A 12,374-nucleotide genomic window follows, 5' to 3' on the forward strand; every position below is an offset into this window, starting at 1 on the left:
TCTCGCACGGACCTATGTTCGTCTATGGGGCCGTGCCGACTGTCAGTGAGTTTCATGCAGCGTGTGTCCGCTGCGTAAAACTCACGACATGTCCTATATTTGTGCGCTGTTCGGGCATCACGCACCCATTGAAGTCAATGGGTGCGTGAAAATCACGCGCAGCACACGGAAGCACTTCCGTGGGACGCGCGTGATTCGCACAACAGCAGTGAAAAGGATGAATGAAAACAGAAAAGCACCACGTGCTACAAACATACAAACAGAGTGTCATAATGATTGCGGCTGCGCGAATATCACACAGCCACGCATCATATGATCATGACACACGGAGCTATTATGTACCTTTTGCGCGCACAAAATGCCGCGTTTTTTGCGAGCGCAAAACGCACATGCTCATGTAAATCCGGCCTTAAAGGAAAAATCCTCTTTTGAGCAACACTATACAACAATTCACAGCTCGAATCTACAGATAATGTTCAGTAACTTCTGCAATTTCACTTATCTGGACGTGATGTTTTCGTCTCCATTCACCCCTAAATACAGAATCCTGCAGGCGTCTTGCTACCAGAGAGCAGTGCATTGTGGGAGATTATATGACCGTTACACAGCTGTATGTAAACTGTTAGGTCATATGCATGATAATAGGGTGGAGCTGTCTGTTTCCAATGGTGACTTACAGAATTTTGAAAGCAGCCTTTATATGAATGGGGAAATCCAAACAAGTCGAAATCCAAAAACATAACCAAAATCTTTGTAAAGCTGTAAAACAAAAAAAAATATTTGCAAAGTTTCTCAACTTTTTCTACTGTGATGTTCTGTTTGAAGGGAAATTATACTTTAAATTGAAACCCCACCTATGACATATGAATACAGGGTACACTATATGGACAACAGTATTGGGACAGCTACACATTACAGGAGCTTTTATGACAACCCATTATAAGTCCATAGGCATCAATATAGAGTTGTTCCCCTCTTTGCAGTAAAACATCTTCCACTATTTTGGGAAGACTTTCCACAAGATTTTGGGGTGTTTGCGGGAATTGTTGCCCATTCATCCATAAGATCATTTGTGAGGTCAGACACTGATGTTGGGGGAAGGGGTCTTGCTTGTAATCTCCATTCTAGTTCATCCCAAAGGTTTTGGATGGGGTCGAGGTCAGGACTATGTGCGTCCAGTCAAGTTCTTCCACACCAAACTCCTCACCCCGCCAACTAACCAACCAACCAGCCAACCAACCAACCAACCAACCAACCAGCCAGCCGTGTCTTTATGGACCTTGTGCTCTGGAGCGCAGTCATGGGGGGAACAGAAAAGGACTGAATCCCAAACTGTTCCCACAAAGTTACAAGCAACATTTGTCCAAAATGGCTTGTTATGCTGAAGCATTAATATTTCCCTTTACTGAAACTAAGGGGCCGACCCCTGAAAAACAACCCTATAGTATTATCCCTCCTCCACCAAACTTTAAAGCTGGCACAATGCAGCCAGGCAGGTAACGTTCTTCTGGCATTCACCAAACCCAGACTCATCCATCAGACTACCAGATAAGCGTCACTCCACAGAACACGTTTCCACTGCTCCAGAATCCAGTGGCGGCGGCTCTACACCACTCCATCCGACGCTTGGCATTGTGCTTGGTGATGTAAAACTGGCACGCAGCTGCTCGGCCCCCATGACATGTAGCTCCCGGGGCACAGATTTTTTGTGGATGTTAATAGCAGAGGAGGTTTGTACTCTGCAGATATTGAGCCATCAGAGCGTTGGCGACTTTTATGCACTATATGCCTCAGCACTCGTTGCCCCTGCTTTACGTGGTCTGCACTTTGTGGCTGAGTTGCTGCGGTTCCTTCCACTTTACAATAATATCACTCACAGGGGAATATCTAGGAGGGAAGAGATTTCCGGAACTGACTTGTTACAACGGTGGCGTCCTATTACAGGACCACGCTGGAATTCAGTGACCTCTTTACAATGACCCATTCTATAACAAATGTCTGTAGAGGTGACTGGATGGCGAGTGCTGGATTTTATACACCTGTGAGAATGGGGCGGAATGAAACACCTGAATTCAATGATTAAGAGGTGTGTCCCAATACTTTTGTCCATATAATGCATATAATGAAAACAATGTCTATTACAGATTTGATTAAATTAGCTGTGTACATAGTGGCAAATTTCAATGAAAATGTTTGCAAAATATCAATACTCTAGAAGTAAGAAAACGGTCTCCCCATTGTCACCTATGATTGGCTCCCTATAAGTCAATGTCCAACCCCTGAGGAGCCTTGAGATTAGAGACACCCACCTAGTGTAGCCAATAGACCAACCAGCAAACATTTATGGTATTTTTATGGAGGGAGGTGGTTAGTTGCTGCCAGACATCCTTGGCACTGCTTACCTCAGGAAAACAAAAGAGGATTGGAGGAAAAAATCTCCCTGAGAATAAAAATCTACTCATAAACAGTACATTAGATTATTGGGTAATCTCACAGAAAATATCAGAAGATGCCAAGAGATAATATAGATGTGGGGGCAGCTTTACAAGTAAATAGAGCTGCCCATAGACTAGTCCTGCTATTTCTAAAAAAAAAAAAAAACTTTCTTTGATAATCTCATACAACCCCTTTAACAATTTACCCGAGATCTTGCCTTGTATTCAAGGGGCCGTGCTCTTTACCTACTTTAAATGACTTTGTAGTGCTTGCTATAACTCTACGTCTCCCTCAATACAACACAATAGAGTATACCGGGTATAGACACCGAACCAGCAGTGGGCACCTGTGAGATCGGAGGTCGGAGCTAAGAAGAATCAGTAGAATTTTTGAATGTAGCTTTGGATGTGAATGGAGCATAATACACTATATAGATCAGTAGAAGATTACGTGTGGATTGTATGTCATCAATGGTGCTCAAAAGTGAACCCGTGCTACTAAAAAAAAAGTATTATTTACTATAAAACTAGTAAAAAAAAAAATGTAACCACTATTTTTGATGATATATTTTTGTATTTCATGTCTGTGAATTGTAAGTTTTATTCTCTTTTCCCTTGAACCAAACAGTTCCGATACTGGACCAAGGGCAGAATTACAACAGAGGTGACATTTTGTAACCCAAATTCTGTTGCCTTTTTAACATGTCTGGTGCCCATTGCATTTTACTTTGAAAAACGATATTTTGCAAGCTTTGAGTCCTTCTCCTGCCTGCTTGTGAACACCCATCCTTTACCCTTACCCCCCTAGCATGCCGGTAACACGTTATCTAATCCGACTGTATTGCAATTGTGTTTGAGTGACTGCTCATGTTTTATTATAACCTATCACTACCCTACGCAAATTGCTTCGTTGTCACAGTCTTGGACGGAGATGAAGACTCAACCCAAGCCGCATGACTGACTACTCCATTAACCGGAGCATGCAACTTTCCCATACCTTCTCAATATACTTATATTAACTTCAGATCCTTATATCTCCACAGCGTACCACTGGGATACTTCTGATTGGATGCCAAGTGCTCACTTGTCCGACATTGAGGAGGCCCCAAACTATGAAACTGCTGAGGGGACATCAGCCCACCATGGTAGTACCAGAGAACTGGAGACCGATTACTACTTGGGAGGTTACGACATTGACAGTGACTACCCGCCTCCTCATCAGGAAGATTATTTAAGTCAAGATCAGCTTCCACCTCCTCTTCCGGAAGACTTTCAAGAACATTATGATACCCTTCCTAAAGTACAGCCGAGATCTGTGATCAGCACGCTAAGTCCAGACTGCAGGCGGCGTCCTCAATTTCATCCGAGTCAATACCTCCCACCCCATCATCTCTCAAGCGAAATAGAGATTTCCGGCTCACAGCCTGGACATACATTTAGTACTTTTGTGCCTGCTCCAAGCCAAAAGGTGGACACGACAAGCACAGATGATGTATCTTTATCCTTGCACAATTCTGTAGGTGCTTCTTCTTCAGATGTGTCGGCCAGCTGTGGACTGGAAGATACAGAAGTGGCCATAAGTGACTATGAAAGTTTGGACGACTTTCGAATCGATCACTCCCACATTCCTTACATGGAAACGCAACATCAAACCCAAGTGTGACAAACTTCATTTTTATATATATATATCTCAGTATGTATAGCCATTCATGACTAGCCTCTAGGGATACGTATACAAGAAGTCATTGCATTCATCGTGGACTTTTTAATAACGAATGAAAACGATGGAATTCCAATGGCTTTGATAGGACAGTATGTCAGTGATATGTTGCAAAATTAAATAGACAATCCTTCTAACATGTTGCTTATATTTATTGCCAAAAGAATGCACAGTGTTTAATACCGCCAAAAAAATAATAATGCTTTTTTGAAGGTTTACATTGAAAAAATCTCATAAGGCGACTGGGGGGGGGGGGGGGCTGGTGACCATTAAAAGTAGGTTAAAGAGGGCCTGTCACCTCTCCTGACATGTCTGTTTTAGTAAATAATTGTATTCTCCAGGAAATAACAATTCTGGAGCATCTTTTCTTAGAACTCTACAATGTGCAGTTCCTCTGTTAGTCCTCCTAGAAATTTATGAATAAATGTACAACTGGGTGTTACCAGTTGGGGCTGTGTCTCTACACCGACTGACAATGTCCAATCAGTGCTGACAGAATGAGACTGTAGGGACACGCCCCTTTGACACGGGGATTTTTCACACCCAGTTGTCAATTTATTCATAAAGTTCTAGGAGGAATAACAGAGGAACAAATTATTTGCTTATGAGGAATACAAGTATTTACTAAAATAGACATGTCAGGAGAGGTGACAGATCCTCTTTAACATAACTTCATACATTTGATATCTGTACCTGAAGTCCTAATAGTGTAAAATAGGCCTTCAGGAGACCATAAAGTGAGCTTATCAATAATACACAGTGGAATCAGCGCATGGACAGTACTGATGACCAAGTGAATACAGCCTATAAAGTCAAAAGTGACATCACTAAACCATGACCAACAGAATGAAGAACATTTTTGTGGGTTGAATACCTGTGCAATCGTAGCCAGGCTTAAGCTTTCCAGCTTGCTCCCCTAGTCCATTATCTAAATACCCTAGTTAAGGCAGAGTAGCCTGTTGTTGCCCCTCTGACTACCCTCACAAGTCTTGAAGGTGTCAGTGTTCTAAAAATCATGCAGATTTAATAGAAACTTAAGCCCCACCCTAATTTGGCACAAGCTCCACCCAAAACATCCAAATCCCACCCAAGTTCCAATTGATCTGCCCAGACTAGGCCATGTTTCATGAGCAAGTCCTACAACTCAAGTTCTAAAGTCCTTAGACTAAGGCTACATTCAAAGCCAACCTCGGACGTGAAAAAACGCAGTTTTTCACATCCGAGGTGCACCCATGCAGGATACGTTATCACGCATCCTCCATAGACTAGAGTCAATGGAGGAATGCGGGAAGCGCAAAAAAAATAGGACATGTCCTATTTTTTCACGGACCCTTCACACACTCCAATGAAACAACGGTCGTGTGAACGGCCCCATTGAAGTACATGAGCCGTGTGGCGGCCGTTGTTTTAACGGCCATCACGTGGACTACCTATACGCTCGTTTGAATGAGCCCTAAGGATGTGGGATTTGCTAGATATCTGACCGACTGGGAAATATATTGCAGTACTTTTTGGCTTGTAGTATTAGATTTGCCAATGCAATGCGCCCATTGTGCTTATGTGACAAGTACTCGTTATGATGTTTACTATCGGAGGGAGGACGGGTGAGCACCGGAGCTGTTTACATACATGAAATGGAAGTGTACTGGAATAGCACAACATGAATAAAAAAAAAGAATCCAAAAAATGCTTTAAATGCTTCAACGTGACTGATGACAGTATGTATATATTCTAAGATCATTAGACATACAAGCTACTTTCTGTTTAATCAATGTGCGTGCCTTGTTTTCCCTCCGGATCCATCTTTTTGATTTCCATAAACACTCCTGATCCTACAGACACCCGGCGGGTTTTACAGTCTATGGTCGCTCCTTCGTTATTGCAATGTCATGTAGCCCAATTGGACATGAATGAACCTATGTAAGCAATAAAACACTCTTTTTTGTAGTAGGTGAGCAGTATTACGTATATTGGAGATCTATAGAACATGATCCCCTTCGTCCTTACAGTGGTTTTGTAGAACCAAGTAGGGCGGGCGACCGTGGATTAAAAAAATCAAAAAGAAAAGAATTATATGAACCATCAACCTATACAGTGAAGCCTCTTTAAGATGACCACCCAAAATTGCATTTAAAAAATGGTCTTCTAGAGGGGAGGTCCTCTCAGAGAAGATGGGCAGTATGCATAGTATATGACGGTACAAAAATCTGTCATAGGAGATCTGGTCTAGATAAGGGGTGGACTTCTCGAAGAGGTGGTCTTTTTCGAGAGGTTTTACTGTATTATGAAAAGTGAGGTCCACATATAAAGGACCATATACTCCAGACTGGGATACCCCAGCCTCCTTGAATTTAAACCTAGGGATAACGTATATAGTTTGTTGTCTTCGGATTGTACCGTGACCATCATAAAAATATGCAAAAATGTTGTTGCATTGTTAGCATGAGACTTGTATTTTTCTTTCTCAAAAACTGAAATTAAAAAAAAAAAAAGAAGGAAAAAAAAAATACAGGAATACCGGCCACACGCAAGTAAATTTTTTCGATACCTTGGCTTATTATTTTGCAAAATTGAAGTAAATTGCTTCCAACTGTTATGTTGTAATTCACCCGTATGACTCCGTTCCGTAGATTATAACGGGAAATTAGTACTTTCTGTTGTACTCGCTGTGTCATCTGATCATGGCGTCCCTACTGATATCCACAGAACAATATTGATTTAAAATCAACTCTTTAAGGGGTTGTATAAGATTAAAAAAACATGGCTGCTTTTTTCAGACAACCCCGATAATTTTACCATGGACTGTCTGGTGCTTCTCAACTTCATTCAAGTGACGGCTGAGCTACCCTACCAGACGTGACTAGTGGACGAGTGGCGGTTTTTCCTGAAAGAAGGCAGCCATGTTTTTCTACTCTTATACAAACCCTTTAAGTGTTGGCAGGTTCCTTGGTCTTTTGATCTGATTACAACATCCAATAGTGTGGAACAAACATTTTGATTAATGGGGTACATAGACCTTTCCTTCAAAATAAATTATATAGTGGTGAAGGGACACAACATTTCGGGGATTGGGCACAGGAATGCCCTTTGTTTAAACCATGTCTTTATTGCATCTTGGGTCTACTTCTTGATCATTGTGCGAAGAGCTTAGTGAATTTTATAGCAGTCACTTGACCTTTCATGTTGACCTTTGGACCACTTTCCTGTATGTTGCTTTCTTGGTATGTCTTTATAATTTATGTAGAATAAAAGGAAAGGTTGTGTTCATCTATCAGACTGTTACGACCAACCAATTCAGAAAGTTGTTGATGTTGGTTGGATGATTGGGTCACACTGACTGATGTCCACTGGTCAAGTGGAGACCTGCTTGTGGCCATCCGCTTATTAGATCTATGTTCATACTATAAAAAAACGCAGCTGTTTATTATGATGTCTGCTTTGAGTCCATCTAGGTTGATGGCTCATAGCATAAGGGTCCTTTTACACCAGCCAATATGGGCCATAAATACGAACGCCGATCAACGAGACAGCTATGATCAGTAATGTATGGGGACGAGCAATCGTTACAACAATCGCTCATCGCCATGCATTTCCATAATTTACACAAGGTTTACACAAGGAGATGTGCTGCCGACAATGATAATATTTTGTGCTGCATAAACAATACGATCAACCAATCAACGAGCTTGTTGCTCGTTCATCAGGCTGATCATTGCCCTGATCAGGGCAATGAGCCGGAACAACCGTTCGTATGAACTCTCGTTTGCCCGATCATTGGCCCATGTAAAAGGGCCTTAAGAATGGGCCAAACATATGTCCTCATTAGGACTAAGGTCCACTGTAAAATGTAAGAACTCACCAAAAATTTTAGATGCTTACTTAATGTATTCTTCAATATACAACAAAACAGTGGTTGTCTTCTATAATAAAAGCCCACTCCGGAAATGCTCACTAATCGTCTAGGGTCCGGCTCCTAGTTACCCCAGCAATAACAAGGGATTGTCAGGAGGCAGGCCCATGGAAGGTTCATCTGGCTTCTGGCCAGCCATGCAACCTGGACATGTTGGGCCCTAATAGGGCATACGGAAATGGGTTGTCTTGATGAAACAACCTCTTTAGTCTTTGTGATACTTATTTCCATCTAGTGGGTTTATGGCAGCCCCTTTCTTATAATGTGGTCAAGCTTTAATTCATGACATAATATATTTAGCTGAACATGCATAAAGTTAGATCATTCGTAGAGCGACCCCCACACTTGTTACAAACCTTTTTATGTACAAATCTGTATACAGTTGTATATATCGGATAGCAGTGCACATAAAACTCAGGTTATAATGCCGATTTGTATTTTAATAACGGTCTTCCTTACACCTTATAATGTATTGTACATTTACAAAGGCATCTCATTCAGCCAACCAGACCCACACTCTGCACTGATAAGGAGCAACAACTCTACAGATGCGTGTTTTGGCTATCAACCCGAGTCATGTTTCAAGACTCTATAAAGGGTCAGACATTGACTTGCTGGGTAGTCACCTATAGGTGGCACTAGGGAGAAATTTTTCTGGTGAATGCCATTTCTAAATCGTGTTAATAGTGCCCTATTTCTAAACAGAGAAAACGTGGCAAGGTTTTCAGAATGCCACATATTTTCCAACAGGTATACAACCATTGGGGGATATTGTGGACCCACTCTGAAAATGATCAGGGCGAACTCGACCACAGATACGCCATTCTTGGTGAATCTTGCCCATTAAAAGTCTATTCACATTTTTTTTTCCCCGTTCCATCAGGGATCTGGTGTTTTTCATGGCAAAAATATCAAAGTATTTTTACCTGACATACCCCATTATAAGTCAATGGGATCCGTCATGATGTGTTGAGGTTGGTTTGATAAGGGATCTGTCATAACTTTGTTAAGAAGGATATCCATGCCTCTAGTGTGAACATAGTCTTTGTCCTATGAGATAACATTATTTCCACCACCTTTAAAGCACAAATGATCTGGTCTGATCTGAATGATGGTTGGTGTGGTGACTATGCCGGGGATCATAGTTTCACTATGTACACATAATCCGGACTGAGAATCGGACAGTGCATACTAATTTCTTCCAGTTGATCATGTCCTGATCACAGCTACATAGACCAAGCTCTCGCTTGTAATCAACCATACACCTGGGTCATTAAACATAATAAGGACAGATTTTAAGTTTACGGCCTACAAATCGAGATCTTGAAAATCTTGAGGAATTGAAATACTATATATTAGAAAGTTTCATAACTTTTCATTATACTGTACAACGATTATGCTTTATTTACATAAAACTTGAAAACTCCTTAAGATCAGTACAATACAACCTTCTCTGATGGGAAACAAAGCCATCTTCCTCTTGTGAGATAAATAGGGGGGGGGGGTGACGTCCCCTTTGATGACCGGGACTGGCTCTGGTCCATTCTCAGGATCAGTGGGGTCTACAGTGGTTGGACCCCCTTGAAGGTCATGTCATAGAAGTGTTTTTGGGCCAACCCATGTAAGTGATAGATGACAATTGAGCCATATTTGTATGGAAATCCTTAATGTTGTTGGTGTTGTTTCTTCATATTTGTAAAGTATTCAATATCTAGATCTGAATTTCCAATATTGTATACCTCGACGTCCGCACAAAAGACTTTAGTCTTTTTCTTCTGGTACGGTGATGACTCATATAGCACAATGCGGTAGCTAGGTAGGTAGAATGACGTATTATATAGCATTTGTAAAGTAGCTGATCAATAGATAGATAGATAGATAGATAGATACCACCTGTGCTATAGAGGATATAAACTCATTATTATCTCTCTCCTCAGACTTGTGATAATGATATACATGTAGAAACCCTGTATTATACTAGAGATAAAGCTACAATTTCATCTCATGCCATTCTTCAGTATTGTATGTGGGAATACGTTCCTACAGCCACCCTGTATATATGATTTTTCTCCAGCTTTACCATATGTAATGGTGCAGTAATTACGCAGCCATGTCAATTGTATAACATTTTCAGCTTAGTCATTCTCCATCTATGGGCCACTTGCTCAGATATTACCAGTAGCGTATATAGAATAGAGGGGGCCCGATAGCAAAATTGAAAATGGACCCCCATTATGGTGCCACGTAGTGACACACAGGACAAAAAGGTCTGGTGTTTGGTTCCCACCCGTTCCACGACCCTTGGCCCAAATGTCCACCGTCTTGCTTGCCAACAATGCAGTTCCTCTAGAGAGGGGAGTCATGCTCAATAGTTATTTACACACAGTACACAGCCTAATAATCTTAAGGGAATGATTGCATCAATGAGGCACTATACACTTTGTGCCTCATTTCTACAATATATGTTGTTGGAGGTTCCTAATAAGATTTATGAATATTTAACATCAAAAGAAGCACAAGCCACTTTGTGCCCCATGCCTCAAGTTGTAAGGGTTTTGAATTAACTTAATAATTTTTAGGGAGGAGTAACATAAATTAGTCAAAAGGCCTTTCAAGTTACTGTAATAATAAATGATAGAATTTTTGGTATTGGATGCGTAAGGGCAGTTATAGACAGACCTTGGGCTTCTCATATACCAATATGTTGATCATTCTTCTTATGTGGAATTGAGTGCTTAAAGGTGTCTTGTGAAATTAGAAAAGCAGTGCCACCCTTATCCATGGGCTGTACTTGGTATTGCACTTCGAACCTATTAAAGTGACCTGCAATACCAGACATGACCAATGTACAAGAGTGGTGCTTGAAGAAAGAAGTCAAATTTTTCTAATTTCCTACAGCCGCTATAAGATTGTCAGAACTTATCTACTTTATCTAACTCCTCACTGATCATTGAATTGAGCCAAACATTTGGCCATGTATGAACCGCTTATCAGGTACATTTGAAATGCCCGGAAACCCACTGTGTAAATAATATTACTGGCACGCCATTAACCATATATGCCCATTGTGAACTTGAAAATATTTCCTAATATGCTAAAAAGTATTGGACTCTATCTATATCTAAGCCATAGTTATAAAAGGATAGGTATCTCACCAAGAAGCCATCAGTGTTGTAGTCATTGTTGTTGGTAATGATAATTGATATTTGGTGTCAGATAGTGCCCACATATTCTAAAGTCCACCCTATGTGACTGGAAAGATGAGTCTTTCAGTATTATTTCCGAATGTAGGGTTCCGTTGGTCACCTCTGTTCCAGTAGAGAACTCTGGTATCTTATATCTGCTTTGAAGGTGAACTTGATATGCCATCAATGTCCGATCGGTTGGGGTCCTACTTATGTGATCCCTGCTAATCACTAGAATGACGAAGCAGTAGCGTGCCCTTTCATCTCTTGTAGGTTCTTCTCTGCTATTTCCAGAGGCTGCATGGTTGGCCCATTATTGGCAAAAGCCAACTATATGGTCTATGGAAAAGCCGACAGGAGGTAAGTGACATGATACATTCCTAGTACCACAGCCACTTCATTATAGTTATTGGCGAGGGGTCACAGTGGTTTGATCGCCATCGATGGCATCTCAATGTCTGTACTGAGTCAACCGCTAAAGATTTTAATCTACAGATCGACTTGTAGCGTTAGAAGCTAATCCATTCCAATTTTTATACTCGGCTTATATTGAATTGTCAGCTTTATTGAGAAAAATAATATACTTTGAAGCCAAAATATTTTTGGTTGAGGTAGACGAGATTTCTAAAACATGACGGGACGTGAGAAGATGTGTTGTCCTATCTGCCTGACAGCATGGTAGAAACAGGCCTAAAGAAGTGAGTTAAAATTGTAAGAGATTGTAATGGTTGCATTTAATTCCATTGTGTATCTCAATACTCAAAAAGTTGACTCTCACATGTTTGCATGAGAAGTCTATGGAAGTTATCTGGCTCCAATATTATATTAAAGTAGATATGTCCATCATGGGGATGACTAATGAATGTTGGTAAATATGAAGTAGATTAGGAAGATGAGGCTTCCTGTGCTTCACTATGAAAGGAGTCTGGAGTACAGCAGTGCCCAAACCCAAATGTAAGCTAATTAACATTTAGATGTCCCACAATTATCAAGTAAGGATTCATGTTAATAAAATTTGTTTTAAACAAATGACGATCCAGTGTGGTAAACTCTACTTGCTTGATCAGCTCATATGGCCGTTTTTGCTAAAATTTTTGTACAATTTTACTGTGTATAAGAAACTT

General features: G+C 40.8%; 1 protein-coding gene across 5 annotated transcripts in view; it reads left to right on the forward strand.

Moving 5' to 3' along the window:
* FAT3 (FAT atypical cadherin 3) overlaps positions 1 to 4,417 on the forward strand; it is a 542,685-nt gene extending 538,268 nt beyond the window's left edge. For 3 of the 5 annotated variants that reach the window (XM_075851461.1, XM_075851463.1, XM_075851462.1), the window contains 2 exons: positions 3,064 to 3,099; positions 3,479 to 4,417. In XM_075851461.1, the coding sequence (XP_075707576.1) occupies positions 3,064 to 3,099; positions 3,479 to 4,098 (656 nt within the window). In that variant the 3' untranslated portion in view covers positions 4,099 to 4,417. The remainder of the gene's footprint in view (positions 1 to 3,063; positions 3,100 to 3,478) is intronic. The other 2 variants (XM_075851464.1, XM_075851465.1) reach the window with 1 other exon arrangement.
* The last annotated feature ends 7,957 nt before the right edge of the window (positions 4,418 to 12,374 follow it).

This window comes from Rhinoderma darwinii, chromosome 2, assembly GCF_050947455.1.
Source record: "Rhinoderma darwinii isolate aRhiDar2 chromosome 2, aRhiDar2.hap1, whole genome shotgun sequence".
Lineage (NCBI taxonomy): Eukaryota > Metazoa > Chordata > Amphibia > Anura > Rhinodermatidae > Rhinoderma > Rhinoderma darwinii.